The 18185-nt window shown below is 39.0% G+C and overlaps 1 protein-coding gene across 1 annotated transcript in view; it reads right to left on the bottom strand.

The window, feature by feature from the left end:
- Positions 1 to 231: 231 nt before the first annotated feature.
- Positions 232 to 18185, bottom strand: part of NUP210 (nucleoporin 210) — a 79785-nt gene continuing 61831 nt past the window's right edge. Inside the window, exons 14-22 of the mRNA XM_048487337.1 lie at positions 17289 to 17434; positions 15242 to 15463; positions 11552 to 11725; positions 10597 to 10789; positions 8102 to 8208; positions 5516 to 5807; positions 4213 to 4308; positions 4023 to 4103; positions 232 to 2456 (exon numbers count right to left, since the gene is read on the bottom strand). Coding sequence (XP_048343294.1) covers positions 2350 to 2456; positions 4023 to 4103; positions 4213 to 4308; positions 5516 to 5807; positions 8102 to 8208; positions 10597 to 10789; positions 11552 to 11725; positions 15242 to 15463; positions 17289 to 17434 — 1418 coding nt within the window. The 3' untranslated portion in view covers positions 232 to 2349. The remainder of the gene's footprint in view (positions 2457 to 4022; positions 4104 to 4212; positions 4309 to 5515; positions 5808 to 8101; positions 8209 to 10596; positions 10790 to 11551; positions 11726 to 15241; positions 15464 to 17288; positions 17435 to 18185) is intronic.

The raw sequence follows: 18185 nt of genomic DNA, 5'->3' as shown, positions 1-18185 counted from the left end.
ACGTTGCTTCTAAACTGGATTGGGCTGCTTGACAGAAAAACAAAGGCACTTGGAAAGCATTCAAGTAAATGTAAAAGCACTGTCATGCCATAAAGCAAACTATTACTTTCCCTTTTGTGCCTTTTCCCATCTCCTCAAACTTGTAGTTTTATTATGGAAATGCTTTAAACCAAGTTTTTAAAAATTAAATGTTCACATAGACATTCATTCAATTAGTTCCATGCAACTCTGTCAAGTTAAGGCACATCTTTATTTCTAAAAGCTGCACAGATTATCCACATCCAAACACAAACTGCAGTTTTTCAATAATACTTTATGAATACAACTTTATGTCACAGGACTCTGTGCATCATTTAGTCTTCTATTAAATATTATTCTCTTTAAAACATTTTTAAAGAATTCACAGTTTAGCACATTATTCACAGACACAATTCTCACAGTACTTGAACAGAAGACTTCCTGATCTCCCAGACCTGAAACGTTTAGCCTGAAGCCTCAAGAAAATTTGCTTTACTAAAATTCCCATGATAAAGAGCATCTTATAATACAAACGAGACAGCATGTTTATTCCAAAACAAGACTTAAGGATATTCCCTTAGTAAACATCACATTATTTTTCTTTCAGCCTCTTAACCCTCCCCCCCTTTTGTATATGCATTATTATTAACAACCTTGTTTGGTGACCAGTAAGCAAGGTTGCATTTTAATAGTGACCTATTGCTGGGTGCAATAAAAGGTCTTCTGAGATACCTGACGGCTAGGCTTTCATGAAGATGTGAACTAGTGAATCAGAACTTATAAACAATTACTTTAACTGAATCTGAGTTCTGTACTATATCTTCTGAGAATGTTAACAGTTGCTGTCGCCGCTGGGAATAAAAATAATGGAGTAATGGAGGAAAAAATCTGCAAAACAAAATGTGGACAACTCGCATGAAACTGTATCACTTCTAAAAGTAAATTCAGCCCTAAACTTGATCCTACATAAAATATTGGAAAGCATAGTATGGTTTGGTCTGTATATACAAGTAACAGAGCAATAGTCAGAAGTTACACCTTTCAAGGCCATTAAATACCATGGTTTTAGAAGGGTGCAACTCTGCTCAGGATTCCACTGTAAATACCCTTTTAACTACACTAGTAATGCATAATGTCCCTTTACCATTTATATCATGGAAATATATGGGAGCAATGCGATTTCACCTGAGGACAACTTTGTGTTGTCTTGAATACTGCCATGATTTCACACCAGGGGAAGCTGAAGCAATGGCAAGCATTTCAATTCATGCCTATATCCTGGTAAGGTATTAACAGACGAACAGAGTCATACTACAGTAAATACTGAAGAAAGCAGCACTAAGCAATGTACTGCATGATCCAGATTTTGATGGCTGAATGACTCTTCATGAATTTCAAAGCATTGCTTCAAAAATCAGGCTTCCAAATCAATTTATTGTAAAAGGTCAGCAGATGTGCGGGTGGGGGGGGGGGTTTCCACTTCTTTTAAGGTTCAAACTATGCCAATGAAGTTTTCTTCTCCTCCACTTTTGTATTTAAAAAATGTTAAAATAAATTGTTTTCAATTTTTTAAATGGACTTCATAGTTATAAAGTAGGTTTAGGAAAAAAAGTCCTGTGTGCAAAGAAATATTGAATGTTCGTTACATTTGCAGCAGCAACTAGAAGAATTGACTATTTGTGGGGAAAGTCTTACACAGAAGAAACTGCAGTTATTACAGCATAACTGACCAATTAAAAGGATTTGTAAGGCTAAATAGGGAAAAATATATCAATGCAGCACACTTATTCCTGAGTCTCAAATAAAAAAAAAACAACAAAACAAACTAAAATCTTAGTTCTCTAGAAATGTATAATCCTTCACTCCCTGGGCTCATGTTTTAGTTACGTCATTATTCTAATAGCATGAAGTCTCACTGCAAAACAATAAAAATGGTATACTTGAGAAATAAGTGCATAAATGCTCTGCATCTGTAGAGACAATTAAGAAGTAGAACTGAAATTGAATGAAGCATGCAGAAGCCGTGTGTGTGTCTGTGCGCGCACATGCGTGTGTGTGTTGGGAGGGAAAGCAAGGTAGCTAAGCACAGATACTGGTCATCCTCCCAATATCACTGACCATAATGACAGACTGTATAGGAACAGAATCTATAAAACTCAGAGCAACACAAGCATGTTTTATCAGCATGGCGCATTAAAAACCTACAGTGATTATTGTTGTCTTAACAAAAAAATGTGCTAAGGTAAACAAAAATCTGACACAGTTTCATATGGTATTGAAGGCACTGTCTTAAAACCCAAACAAAAATCCTTGTGCAGAAAATATCTTTCTCTATTGTGAAGCATAAGGGGGACTCCATAGCCTCTTAGGTGTGTTGTTTTCTCTGCTGGATGGTATAGGGCTGAAAGGCGTTGAAGATGGAACAGGAAATTCAACACCTATCAACGAATAAAAAAAATGATTATTTCTTCTTCTTCTACTAGCTATTTTCAATAATTACTTACAGGTAATATTGAGTTCTCAATTAAGTGGTGAAGATGTATGGACTTCACTATTTCAGGTTATCAATGGGGAGTCACATAATAAGTCACATAATTTAATCATCTATAATCAATTACTCCTTCATACTGAAAACTAACACATCAGGAAGAAGACCCTTCACTCTAACATCTATAATTCTAAGTAGAAGGATTTTTATATGGAGGAATATTCAATTCATAGGCATACCACCTGCTTACTTCAGGTGGGCTTACTCCCAGCAGTTTGCCCCTACCACCTTTCTTTGCATCCAAGATGGAGGGAGAAATGATGTTGGGTGGCACACTGATATCTCATCCAAATGAAAACTCAAATGTGATTTCAATGTGTCAAACAATATTGGGGAATTTCCATGGACCTCTACAGTCTTACCACAGAGTTCTGGGGGAATTCTAGAGCGTTGCCTATTGCACTGGCTTTACATCCAGGGTTTCACCTGGAAGTGTCATTGTTACGTCAGACATCATTTCTGCCCCTTGCCCCACCTCCAAAGCTACTGAGGGTGCCAGGTGATGGCCTGCAACCCTGGAGTTCCTCCTACTTTAGTACAGCCTAAACACAGATTCACTTCTTCAAGGAGAATTAAGACAAGGATGAGTAACACAGGGTCAAAAAGATGTGACACACGGACACATGTCAGTGGTTGGTTTAATTTTAATGAAAAGCTGCTCTGTAGGCTGTAAGTGGGTGTGAGCAGCAAAGTAAAATAGAGGGGGACCCTGTTCTCACCACCATTCATCTACTCACAACTCCACCCTTAACAGCTGAACTGTGATTTTTTAATGTAAGAAAGGCACAATTGATTGTGTGTCATATTTAATGTAAGAAAGACACAATTGATTGTGTTTCATCGGGTTTATTTTTATTAGAGCCTGTATTAATTGACACTTCCGGATTTTAATCTGATATTGTGCTCTATTTATATCCTGTTCACCGCCCTGAGCCCTCCTGGGGAGGGCGGTCTATAAACCCAATTATTATTATTATTATTATTATTATTATTATTGTATTTATGTTATTATTGTGTGTGTATTATTGTGTGTGTGTGGCTTAATAATAATAATAATAATAATAATAATAATAATATCATCTTGTTTAGCCTGAGATAAAAATGAATACTTGAGCTTCTCCATTTTCTGGATTCAGATTTCTTTTAATAAGAACCAATACTATATTCTATAAGAGAACACAACCTTGTTCTGCAGGAAACTCCTTTTAAAAAAACTGGAATAACTAAATCAAGTACAAAGAGGTGCATGCTTACATGCTTGACAGAAAGGAGTAATAACCTTCCAAGCCCCTAAGTTATCAGCTAGTCAAGCCCAGAGAACTACTGTTTACATTAAAATGAATTAGATAAATAAGGCTACCATTTCATAGTGTGAGAGAAACCCCCTGTCAAGGTACAATATCTGTTCAGCTGCAGTGTTCAAGATTTCATTTTTAACTGATTTATGTCTACTTACCCTTTGGTCTGTGCTGGGGGCTTCCGGGGGTAAAAGCTGGATGTGTTTTCTGTTCTTTTGGTGAAAAAATGGCATAATGAACTGAAAGACAGTGTAAAGTGAAAGACAGCATTGAAACCCATAATTTAAAACCACAGTGAAAAATGCTAAAAAAAGATAAACATATTTTAACAGAATATGACTCTCTTACCTATGATCATAACAGCTGTACCTGCCAGAAGTGCAAAAAGCGTGAAGAACATAATCTGGTAGGAGTCAAGGAAGTGACTGAATAAGCCAGCTCCATCTGTATAATCAATTCAAAAAAAGATATTCTAATACTAATGTTTTAAATATTAATTTATCTCCTTAATTTGTGGCTACTAAAATTGGGTTTGCCCAACATTATTAGTAGTAAATATTTATTTGTGCAAGCTACATATCTGAACAGCATGGCTGTATTTGAGTACAGTAATAATTTTCAATACAAAATATGATTTTTCAATATGATATAAGATTGCATGGTCAAAAATATACTGAATCAACAACATATATTGTTTCCAAACCTTCCCTCCACCAACCAACTGCTCTTGAAAACGTTTAACCATATTCCTTAAATGTAGCTCTAAAGCAACAGTACTATGTTCCCTATTAGAACTGTGATTTTCTTCTGCCTGAAATTCCCCTATATGTACCCAAGCACATGTGTCCATGTTTTCATGCTTAAACAATGGTCTTTTTCAGATGCAGGATAATGTTCTGTATTTGATGTTACTTTGAGGGTCCTCTAACTTTGGAAACCACACTGGGTTGTAGTAGAAGTGGAGGACTTATGATGACCACAGACAAAACCTTTCAATCTCACATTAAATCAAGACCAACACTGATTCTTTGAACTTAAAACAAAAGAAAATGGCAATCTTTGTGCAAACCTATGGTGACAATTAGGGCTGTGCATTTGGATAAAGTTGCCTAGCTATCTGGGCAGAGCCTAACAAAGCTAAAAAGCATTTTGACTTTTGGCTACATTTTCCTGCTGCCAGCTGTGCAGCCAGCACAGCTGCATGCAGGGATCGAGTGAACCAATAGGATGACCTGATTTCTGCTTGCCACTCTCTACCACTGCCTCTCAAGCCCACATGGCTTCAGAAGCAGCGGGGCAGTTAGCAGAGCTGTGTGTGGGGATCGGTTGAGCCAATTCCTGCATTCAGATCTGAAGCTGGGAAATTTTCAGGTTTGGCTTTAAATTCCCCTCCAAATTTTAAAAAGGATGAAAAAGCTGGCATGAGGTTCTGGCTTTTTAGAAAATTTCCAGGACTTTTAAAACCAAAACCTTCTCCCTGAAATGGTGCACCCGCCTAGTAACAATGCTGTGCCAGCATTCCTAAATACTACACATAGTCTTATATAAGAAACTTGTGCCATTCTAGTTCTAAATATATCTACAACAATACTTTGTGTTAAAAGTAGACTTATTACAATATAAATTGTATATACAAAAAAGATAAACTTACATTTCACTGACATAGTTCTGTCAGATGCATAAATCATTTTCACTGGGATAGTGAAAGACTGGTGAGTCACTCTGCTTGTTATAGTGAGCATGGTAGATAAAGAACCTTTGCTTGACAGTCTTGGATCTGATAATCTGACAGTATAAGTTATATAGCTAGGCAAGCCATAAGATCTGTCTTTCTCGGAGATCATTACCATAGGAGAGCCCGATTTCACCTGCAAGGTAAAATGTATTTCCAACAGCAAACTCTCAGTAGTTTTTTTCCAGAACAGGTTCTCAGTAAGCATTGACTACAATATTTATTTGAAAGGAAGAAGAGAATGTAAGAGAACGCCCTAAAAATGTTACACACACACAAAACAAATGGGATACAAGTACACAAATATATGATGATCCTCCCCCTGTTTTTGATAACAGACCTGTGAAAAAACCTGGTCCTGCACTGGAGTACTGCATCTAGTCCACATGTAGTCTGGCTTTTAGTCTCTTGGCAAAGCCAGACCAGATAGTCAAATAATGTCCTCTTTATACATGTAAAGGTAATTTTATCTACCCTCCTGTTATGATAGCACATAGTTTTCATAGCGTGGTGGCCAAGTTTGCAGATGATACCAAATTATGTAGGGTAGTGAGAACCACAAAGGATTGCGAAGAGCTCCAAGCGGACCTTGATAAATTAGGTGAGTGGGCTCAGAAATGGCAAATGCAGTTCAATGTAGCAAAATGTAAAGTGATGCACATAGGGGCAAAAAATCCAAACTTCACATACACGCTACAGGGGTCAGTGCTATCAGTCACAGACCAGGAAAGGGATTTAGGCGTCTTGCCGTTGATAGTTCCATGGGAATGTCCAAACTCAGTGCATGGCCGCTTCAACTGTAAAAAAGCCAAACTCTATGCTGGGGATAATTAGGAAAGGAATTGAGTAATAAAACTGCAAAGATTGTCATGCCCTTATATATAAAGCAGGTGATGCGACCGCACTTGCCAGGTTACTGTGTCCAGTTCTGAATTTACGCCACATCTCAAAAAGGATATTGAGGACATAGAAAAAAGTGCAGAGAAGGGCAACCTTGAGGATGATTGAGGGACTGGAGTACCTTCCCTATGAGGGAGAGGCTGCAGCGTTTGGGACTCTCTTTGAAAAGTTTGGAGGAGGAGGCTGACTGAGGGGGGATATGGTTGGAAGTCTACAAAATTATGCATGCGGGTAGAAAATGTTGACAGAGAGAAATTTTTCTCTCTTTCTCACAATACTAGAACCAGGGGGCATTCATTGAAAATACTGGGGGGAAGAATTAGGACTAATAAAAGGAAACACTTCTTCACACAACGTGTGATTGGTGTTTGGAATATGCTGCCACAGGAGGTGGTGATGGCCACTAACCTGGATAGCTTTAAAGGGGCTTGGACAGATTTATGGAGGAGAAGTCGATTTATGGCTACCAATCTTGATCCTCTTTGATCTGAGATTGCAAATGCCTTAACAGACCAGGTGATCGGGAGCAACAGCCGCAGAAGGCCATTGCGTTCATATCCTACATGTGAGCTCCGAAAGGCACCTGGTGGGCCACTGCGAGTAGCAGAGAGCTGGACTAGATGGACTTTGGTCTGATCCAGCTGGCTTGTTCTTATGTTCTTATGTTCTTATGTTAGTACTAGACAGAATGGCCAATTTATCTGTAAAGGTGAAGAAATTCAGTGAAGGATGCATCTTATTGCTCAGAGATGCAACACAACACTATACCAGGAAGCAATTTCTATACTTTAACTTAGTCGTACAGAAACATAACTCCTTGACGGGCAAAGAACGAATTTGTGTCCTCCCTAAACCAAAAAAAAGGACATTTCAACTAAATTGTGGAGCATTTGTCTTTATCTTGTATTCTGTATGCTTTTAACCCTCCTTTTCCTTTATTTAAAACAGTTCATCTTTTAAATAATTGTGGTAACTTAACCAATGAGAATCAGCTTAAGAAACGCAGGAGATATTGTAATTTGGAATGGATTTTGTTGGGAATGAGGGCTGCTGTTATAAAAATGAGGTAAAAGTCCCAGTGGGCTATCACAGCTCCTTGGATTATGGCCAAAATTGCATTTGGAACTGTACAAGTTGAATTACTTATATTCCTCCACAATATATAACAAATATATAATAAATATAATCCTGTCCAGGGCCAGCTGCAGCAACAATGAAATTTCATATGAAAGACATGTCCATTTTTCTAATACATGAAAGCACAAAACTTCTTTTGCGCCAATTCAGTGTTCAGAGACTTTAAGAGAACCCATATTATTAATTTAGAGGGACCAAGGGCACTTGGGGAGCCCTTTGGGGATCGGGCGGTATAAAAAATAGAATGAATGAATGAATGAATGAATGAATGAATGAATGAATGAATGAATGAATAAATAAATAAATGTATTTGAGTGGTTCTGTATTCAGGAAAGGTCCATAAACGTCTATATTATGATGATTTATTTTTAAAAGCTACTGAAATGTACAGATACATTCTAAGAAAATAACTACAGTAAATATACCTCATTAGGACAATCTAGGGAAAACCAAAGGAAATTGCATTACCAGATTATTTACTTTAGCAGCACTGAGATGAGAATGCTGATATCCATTTGCTGTAGCTGATAGAGTTGTTGTTCCAGATGCACCATGAACTAAAACAGTTTGCAAACCTAAAACAAAACAAAAACTGAAAGAATAGTATGTAATATTTGATAAGTTACCGGCATGAAAATCTCATAAGAGGATGGAACAAGACTGACTTTTAAAGTCAAATCATGCACACTTTTTTTTTCATTTGTAATACTTCTAAGCAGACTTTCTGTGTACTTAAAAGTAGATTTAATTGACTATTACCCCAGCTCCTATAGGTTCTGGACATGGCACAAATGTCATCAAGTATGATCACCTCTAGGCTGGATTACTGTAACTCACTTTACGCAGGGCTACTCTTGGACCTGCTCCAGAAATTCCAATTGGTCCAGAATGCAACAGCAAGAGTCCTAACTGAAGCCTCATGGCAAGAACATATCCAACTTGAGCTCTGCCAACTGTTCTGGCTCCAGGTGGTTCTGAACTATTTATTACAGTCTACTGACCCCAACTAGTAAAAAATAGCTACGTACAAATTGGAAGATGCAATACCAGTTGAGCAGCCAAACAGCAAGTAAAATATTGACCTTACACAGCAGACAAACTATTTAAACAAAACTATTTACACAGTCTCATCATCCGAGGTTCTCTGGCTTTTCAATACCTCTGCCAAAAATGTTGCTCCAATGAAATCCTGCCACTGTTGCCTTCTAACAGAAAGTGAACACAGGAGTGAGCTGAGCTTCCTATCAGGTCTGACAATAGGGGAAAAATCCTTAATTGGTGCTCACGATGGTACAACTTACAGTCCAGGTGGAGTGCTGGGTCAAGCTCAAGGTGTTAGCACTAATGTACAAAGCCTTAAATGGCTTTGGATCAGTGTACCTGTGGGACTGTGTCTCCCATTATGTTCCCTGAAGGATCCTTCAGTCAAGTGAGAATCTACTTGTGGTTCCTGGCCCAAGTGAAGTCCAGCTAGTCCTGATCAGGGCAGGGGCCTTTGCAGCATAGGCCCTAGCCTGGTGGAACACTCTGGTCGTTTCCCCACTTCAGAAGTGAAAGTGGAGGCAGACCGGGCTCGTAAGAACCCGGCGTTGTTGTGTGTGGGTTAATGTTCCCCACTGCAGTTTCTCCATTAGGGGAACTCACCTTTCTGCTGCAGTTTTTTAGACGCAGCACTCCCCACGGCCCCACTTTCTACAGCAATTGGCAGGGCAGGTCTCTGTTACGATTGGTTGGAGTCCCGTTTTGAAGGCTGAACCTTTTAAAATTTTTATTTATTTTTCCTTCCTGGGATCAACGTTGAAACATCCCCACATGCACACGTCATCACAAAGCTGCCCAATGCGATTTCCCTGCTTTTGGTGCTGGTTTTTGATTGGCCAGCACATTGCGGCGGGAAAATTTGCTGAACTACCTGGTTTTTTGCTTGTGGCTTCATGATCACGCTGGGGACAGAAACTGTGGGGGTTCACTGTGGTGTGTTTTGAGTAAACCTAAATCAGCGGGACTGGTGTATCAGAATCACACTGCTTTCAACCCAAACAGAAAAAACTTGTCAGGTCAAAAATCAGCCCCAATTCCTTCATAGACGATTTTTTTCTTAAAAAAAAAAATTAGTCATCCCTAGTGGGATTAGAACAGGTGAGCTTGCACATTGCAGCAGAAGCAGACAGAAGGCTACAAAACCTAGTTAAGCCACAGAGACTCTAATAGCAGATAGGGATAAATACTAGGCTTTCAGTGAGTGCTTCCTTGCATTGCTATATAAATGACCCTACGTTGCAATGTAGGGTCAAATACACGTAGGGTCAAATACATGTTTGTGCACAGCCTACTGCTTCCTTATTGGGCAAAAGGCTCCACATCACTATCAGGGGTGGGAAACTCAAACCCGGAGTCACACCCCCCGGATTTCCCCACTGCCCCATGCTCTGTGCGGGGTTTTCCAAAAGGCGCTGTTCCAAACAGGAACAGAAATGACGGATGCTGAGGGGTCGCGAGAGAGGTAGAATCGGGGCGGCTGCACTGTCGCCACTCCTGTAGTGGGGAGTGCCGCTGGACCCCGCGTTACTTGGAGCGAGTAGCACGCAACAAAAGGTGAGTGGGGAAACGGCCCTTGTCTAATGAGACCAGGGCCCTGAGGGATCTGATGCAGTTCTGCAGGGCCTTTAAAAGAGAGCTATTCCACCAGACGGCAAGGATCACCATCTTGCCCCCAACCCCCCTTTCTTACTCTTCAGCAGATTCTGGTTAAATTTGGGCATTTTATTGTCTTCAAGTATTTGAATGTATATTGTATGGTTCTAATTTGCTGATTTTATTGTGTGTATTGTACATGGAATAATATTGTTATATGACCTGTTGGAAACCAGCCCGAAAGGGGAGGGGCAGTATAGAAAACTAATAAAATAAACCAGTTAAACCAATCTCAAATAAACTGAATCTGTAATTCAATGGAAACTTACCATGCATTTTCTTCTGACCATTTCCATCATCTTTCAAAGACAGCTCCATTGGCATGTTGGATTCTATGCTAGCTAATGAATGTTTTCTTGATTCCCAGATGATATTAAGGGAACTAAAATTATCAAATTTACGTCCCTGATGATCATAAACGTCCAAATCCAATACGGGATTGCGATAATTTGAGACAGGAACCTGAAAGATAAACAGTTTAATTTATAAGCAAAAGAAGAACAGATTCTTGGGAAAATATTTATGCATGAAGTCACCAAAAGTAAGTCTTTTTTGGTGCATTTTAATTCAACTGCCCTTATTTTCCATCAGAGAATTATGTTTGTAAAAAGTAAACAGGAGTTGTTCTTTGTGGGCAAACTACTGAACAGAAAAGACCCAAGAAATTAGATTATTCCCACCTAGCACTGGGCTCTGAGTCAGTACAGAATCACAGAGTGAAGCCATACCCCAGGGCTTACATATCTGTAAGACTTCTTCTCCCAATAAGCTCTGCAGTGACAGCTTTATTCATATAAGCAAAGTCTGCAGAAGGTGCCACCCATCAAATGGGTAAGATCAGCAGATGCCTGAACCTGTGTACCGTCTGAATGGTATCCACTTGGAAGAATGATCTGCCATATAATGCTCCTTTATGTTTACTGTTGCATAGAATGTATAAAATTGCATTGTTCAATGTGTCATATTGGTTTTAAAAAAGTAAATAATCTACTTTGAGTGTGAGACATGTGGACTATAAATGAAATCAATCAATAAGTAATAAATACAGGTGCTTCCTCACGTTAGACACAATTTGGGGCCCCAGACTAGCCCAATTAAATCTTCATGGTTCAACAAAATGTATTTAAAATTAGCAAATTACTCAAATACCTCACAGCTGCTGCAATATAGAAAGGTTTTCATGCCATGGACCAAGGAGGGTATTTTTTCATTCTTGATACTTACCCCTTGTTTGTTCTGATGCAACAAAGGACAAGAGAGACCTAGCTGAGGATTTGCATATACAGGTACCAAACTTAATCGAGAGGGAGTGGCGCAAATCAATTTCATAACAGCAGGTTCAACAACTGGGAAGGGATTAGTAATAGTGGGCTTGTTTCCGACTGTTAATGAAATTACCTGCATTGAAATACGAGACAAAAGTGAAAAAATGAGTACTACCAGTATATTTGGGAGGACTTAATGTATAGTTATATACAATCTAGTGCAATCTTTTTACTACATGGTTTTTAAAGAAGAAACATTCAGCCAACATGACTTTATGCTCCAGTAATAACCTGCACTGCTGATGGATACAGATGTATCACTTTGACAATTATTTTCAGAAGCAGTTCCAGTCCATTACCAAAGCACAAATTTTCACACTTTATTGCAAAACAAAAATTAAGCTTTCAAGATTTTGAAAACAGATGACAGTTATCTTTCTTTTCTCAAGAAAAATGAACCAGTGAGGCAACTGGTAGGCAGACACACTCGTGACTGTTTCAGGAGTCATTAATTCATGTTTAATGCTCAAAACCTTTTCATTTTCTATCAGAAGCAATGTAAGTGATATTCTCATAAAATATTAGCCCACAGCACATTGCAAATGATTGTAGGGTCTATGTACACTATGAAGGTAGCTATCTTTAAAAATACATATTTTTTCAAGTACTGTGATTGTATAGCTTTTGTTAACTTCATAGGATATCAATGTATAACTCACTGGAATGATTTTGTTATCAACAATGTTTGATATCCTACTTGTTATTGCTTAACATACCTCTTACAAAATATTAAGGAAAAGAGGAATTGTGTGCTCCAGTTTGGAACAAGGCTATGTAAATCCTGTATCTATCAGTTACAGAATGTCAATTAAGCAATGCTTTATGAGAGTAAAATCAATCCTAAAAAGATCAGAATTTATTACAAAAACCTATGTTCAAATCTTATGATCTTTGGAAGCCCAGGAATTCTTTTCCGGTGAATATTAAGTATCAACCATTTTATTAATACCAGAAGACAGAAGAAAGCAGAAGGCAGTTATGAGAATCAGAGGCGAAGCTACAAGGGGACCAGGGGGTGCGTGTTGCACCGGCTGTGCACTTGGGGGGCACAAAAATTCATGTTTGTGTTTTTGTATTTTTAGTGTTTCTTCAGTTTTTGGTCTGCAGGGGGTGCAGTTTTTTGGGCTAGCAGCACCAAAATTTTAGGGTATTTTTAGGAGACTCTCCTGATAATAACATCCAGGTGTGGTGAGGTTTGGTTCAGGGGGTCCAAAGTTATGGACTCCCAAAGGGGGGGCCCTCATCCCCCATTGTTTCTAATGGGAGCTAATAGGAGATGAGGGCTACACTTTTGAGGGTCCATAACTTTGGACCCCCTAAACCAAACTTTACCAAACATGGGTAGTATCATCAGGAGAGTCTCCTGAAGATACCCTGAAATTTTGGTGCTGCCAGCCTAAAAAACTGCACTCCCTGCAGGCCAAAAACTGAAAAAACACAAAAAATACAAAAAACACAAGCATGGGGGGGGGGGGCACGTGTGCAAAACTCAGATTTTGCACCAGGCTCCATTTTCCCTAGCTACACCTCTGATGAGACTGCAGTCCTATTATTCTCCTGCACTCCTCAATAGTTTCTCATACCATCAACTGTGATATCTTTCTGTACCAACTGTCTATAGTGGAAGTTGTGTGTATGGAAACTGCAGCTTCCTCTCTGGCAATTGTGAATGAGCAGTTCCAAAAGATGGAGCTAGGGTATGGTTGGCTTCCTCCATGGGATTTATAGCTCAAGAGTCTATCTTTGGAAGTGCTTAGTTAAAAGTCTATATATCATATTGTTTAACAAGTATATATGGTGTTATGAAGAAAATAGTATCATTATGACACCCAGTGCTCTTTTTCCATTATACAAAGTCCACACTGGGTCCACTGACTGTGGACATTCTGAACCAGTATCTGGTGTCAATAATGGGATAGATGAGGGCAAACAGAGCTTTTAAACTGTTGTTGAGATGTTTTATTGCTGCTTGTTAGTCTTTCTAATGAAGCTATATACTACTTTGTGCATTTAAAATTGGAAATGCAGTACACACATTTTAACAAAGAATTTTTAAATTCTCTGAGTTTGGGTACTAGATTACCTTCATATAAATGGATGTGCAAGTGACTACTATTTTAGAGGACAAATTTTGTTAATAGAAAGTTAAGAAATTAGATTTCCCTCTTGAGTTTCTTGAGCAAATGGAATGTACCCCTTTATGTAAACTGATTAAATCTGTGCTGCATTTTGTAAAATGGAGAATGTGCTGCAGAACCTGGAGAGTTTGCTCCTTGTTTTATTTGACTTTTTCAATTATAAGGTCCTAACAGCCGCTAAATATCATTTTTCCCCCCTAAAGCAAGATTAAATGTGCTGCTGATAGGAGAACTATTAGGCAGGTTTGCAAGGGCACTTTTATCTGAGAAGATTTGCAATGATAAAAGTGGAAAACAATACACAATTTTGCATTTCTTTATTGACTGCAACAAATATGCTACCTGCACAAGATAAGTGGATCACAATGTACATTAAAAATGGACCTCAATTCCAGAGGTGGATTGTAGCTACATTGTTAGCTGATGTTGATCCTCATATGACTCTTGCAGTGGCAAAATGTCTCTATGGCATTCAATAATAATAATGTCTCATAATTTACCTGCATCATTTATAATTTATGTACCATGTTTTTTTCCTATATTTGCACATGGCCACTTGGTCTGCGAGCGTAAGTAAGGAAGTGAGTGAGTTTTAAAGGGAACAGAAAAATCTTTACTGTTTCTTAACAATTCTGCATATTCAAACCAAGAACTAAAATACAGAGGAAACTGGGAGCACATGAGCCAGCGGAATACGATCTGGGCTGCACATCTCCCCTCCCATTTTAAAGGTGTTTGAAGCCTGAGTTTGTAAAAAGTACCAACTAAACAATAAGAGCGATGATTCTTGTGCCATAATGGTGGAATCAGCACTAGCTTAGAATAACCTTGAAGTATCTTCAAGAATGTACTAAGGGCCTTTTAAGCTGCAAAACATTTAATTAACGGTGGATTTCTGTTGCACATTTGATTATGGAAGCCAGTTTGAGTCACCAATACAGGAAAAAAGCAGGGTAAAGTAAAAACACACTGGCAAATATTGTCAAACCTTCCAACTTCAATAATCTCAGAAAACTATCAATACATTTGTACTTAGGAAATGAACAAGGAGGACCTTGTGAAGTATTAACAATTTAATCATGCTTGCATCTCAAGAGTTTCAACTGAACATGGAAAGAGCAGGAACTAATTTACTGGCATAGTGGTTAAGAGCAGGCAGACTCTAATCTGGAAAACCGGATTTGATTTCCCACTCATCCACATAAAGTCTGCTGGGTGACCTTTGCCCACAGTCACAGTCCTCTTATAACTGTCTCAGTCCCACCTACCTCACAAAGTGCCTGTTGTGGGGAAGGGGCAGGGAGAGAAGGTGATTGTAAGCTGCTTACAGTAAAATGGTATGAAAAACAAACTATTCTTATTCTTCTAAATTTCATACTATTTATGACACAATGCTTGAGAGGTTTAGTTATAAGCCAAGATGATTTATTGCATTCATCTGTTGTACTCACTTGTTCTCCCAAAGTTTTGCAAGATGCTCTAATCCAGTGCTGGAAGGGAGTCCTAGGTGTTGTTCGTCCTAGTAAGAACACATCTATGCCATTTGAATCTGCAGCACTAACATTCCTGAAGAATTTAGATGGTTCTTGAACCCATGCTCTTGGCCCTCCTTCAAATATTATATCTTTGGAGGAACCCAAAGTTACCAATGCAACAGAAGCAGGATCAATCATCTACAGGAAAAAGATACAGATTAAATACTAGAAGTATAGGACCTTAGTGCAAGGACCTTATGAGAACCATGTAAGAATTGCTGATCCACAGCAAGCGGGGGCAGAAATTGCTCCCTTCTTCCTGTTTTGTTGGTGGGGAGTGATTTTGGCCTCCTTTCCATTGCAGCTTCCCGTCTGAGTGACTATTACTCTACGCAGGTCCCATAGTGAGAATTAAGTTTTCTGTGGTCAAAAAAGTCTAGTGAACACCAGGAAGGCTGGTGATGCTTTCTTCTGATAGATCTGTTGTCTAATGCCAGGCATGATACTGAAATCAATCTCATAAAATATTAACAAACAAAAAACTATTATCCATTCATAACTGTTATGCTTAAACTTATGATGTATACCCATCTCCTTTCAGGAACTGTAAACCAAATGCATTTTAATACCATTTTAAATACATACAATAGTAAAATTGCAGAGCTCAAATCATCATAATTAATTAGCAGTCATTGTGATAGTTGTATCTGTCCCAGCATAAAAAAATTTTTGGCTTACAAGTTTATCTCTTCTCCCATATGTCATATTGAATGAAGTGGAATGAGATTAGAAAGCCCCAGTGGAACACTGGAACAAATTTTACACTGATTAACTTCCTATGTTGCCAGTGAGATATTTTGAAGTCTAAATCAACAAGACAACTGATCCAACATTTTGGTACACATTCTATCAGTCTCCTTCAAGAATATTTAAATTTTAATTTTGTAAATCAGGCATCTAATACATTGTCCTGTTGGTAATCAAGATTTTGTGACTATACTAAAGTTACCTATCCAGGGGGTGGGGGGGGGGGGGCAATATCTATTGGGATCTGGGGCCACCACAGCTTTAAATCTGTTTTGTCCCATGTCAGAAAATCTGGTAGTTTAAATTTTCATTATTTTGTGATCCTAAGATTCTGGATTGCATTTCACTAAAATGAACAAGAGCCATACTAGGTAAATGTATTTAGCACTGTTATGTCAAGCTTATTTTTAGCTGCTTTTGACATGTGGTATTCTGTTTTTTTTTCCAAAGATGGAATCTGGATCACTGTGGAAAATTTAATAATCTGGGCACAGCTTTCTTTGCATGCACAATGGCAATGCAGGTAGCAAATGCTATTAACAGCTCACTCCAGAAGAGGGGAATACTTCTGAGAGCAGTGGAAGGCCATACAAGCATTTTCCCCCCTCCACCCATGTAAGGGGCACCCCTGCTGGTAAAGGGCAAAGACACTGACAACCAGGCACCCACAGCTCTGAAGCAGCAAACCCTGGAAGTGGGCATTGCTGCAGAGATACACTGGCATCCAAGTGGATGCTAGCACAGAGGGTGGGTGGGCTGGGGCACTCCTGAGGGTGGAGATGAATCTAGTCTGCTTCACTCCCCCCGCCCCCCCCCACAAGTTTTGGAGCTGGGAATGTGCACCTGCTTCCCCACTCCGGAACTCAATGAGCTGCAGATCAGAGAAGACATGTTTTAAAACCTCCAAAAGTACAACTTTTTCTTTGTTCGCCCCGCCAACTTCTCCTGCCCACCCAACAGCAGTTCCTACCACTCTTTAGGTAAACAGAGCAGGCCAAAGGGTTTCTTTAAAAAAAATGAATGTCAAAAACAAACAAACAAAAAAGGTGGCAGGAAACACAGGAAGCGTTAGGAAGTGGCTGGATTGGCTGGGATGCCTCATAGTGGGAAAATCCTCAATTCAAACAGACAACCGCAGAAAAAAACCCACTGTGAGAAAAAGAGCTGTGGGGTAAGCACTGCATGCATAAAAGGCCAAAAAGGCCAAAAAACTTACTTTGAGTGGTAGATGTGCAGCTATGGTGATACTAGCATGGAGGTGAATAAGACCATGTGTATAGCTAACAACAAGTGCTGTGTATCCTTGGGATTCAGCCTTTACTCTGACTCCACTGCAGTAGTCCGGAGTTGGATTGAGTTTTCCTAGAAATTTTAAAACAAACCAAACGTAATAGAGTTATCAATATTCCTTTAAGTTTTAAATATGGATTTCCTTGACAGTAAACTTTATTGAAAACACTTGTCTGTCTACCATTTTCCCAGCAACTGGGGCCAAAGCTGGGTAACAGAACAAAAACAATCAGCATAAATAAAAATAAATAATAAGCAGAATAAAATCATATGGGACTGCGCATGCACAGGCCTGCCACAGAGAAGAGTATCAAGCTTTTCTTCAGGCATTCCTGTAGTAACAGTGTACTTCCTCCCCTCCCCTTCCCTCTGTGCTGTAGGTGGGAAGACTCACCATACAAACAAGTTCCCTTGAGAGGTAAGTGTCAGAGGAACCCATAGAGGTAAGCGTCAGAGCGGTGAAGAAACAGTCCACAGAGGGAGAAAGGGTTGTGTGCCTGCACAGAAAACCAGTTGATGAACAACAGTTACAAGTAAATGGAATGTAGTTTTTCATCTTTGTGGTCTTATGTGCAGTCCCACATGGGAGAGTAGCAAGCTAACCAACTTGGAGGTGGGATGAGACTGTGAAAGAAGCCACTCTAAACAGAGAACCCGTTCTGGCATAACAGACAACACTCTTTTTATTACTGTAGTTGCTTAAATAGGCTCTGTACTACTGCTCTCCTATTTAAACAGACCATGTAAGACCTAAAGAAAATATTATAAAATGAAACTCTCCTCATTGAAAATGTACCATGTAGTGTGTCAAGAAACCACAATA

The sequence above is a fragment of the Sphaerodactylus townsendi genome, linkage group LG03 (assembly GCF_021028975.2).
Source record: "Sphaerodactylus townsendi isolate TG3544 linkage group LG03, MPM_Stown_v2.3, whole genome shotgun sequence".
Taxonomy (NCBI): domain Eukaryota; kingdom Metazoa; phylum Chordata; class Lepidosauria; order Squamata; family Sphaerodactylidae; genus Sphaerodactylus; species Sphaerodactylus townsendi.
Note: the sequence above shows the minus strand (reverse complement) of the source record. Positions and strands in the feature narration are given on the sequence as shown.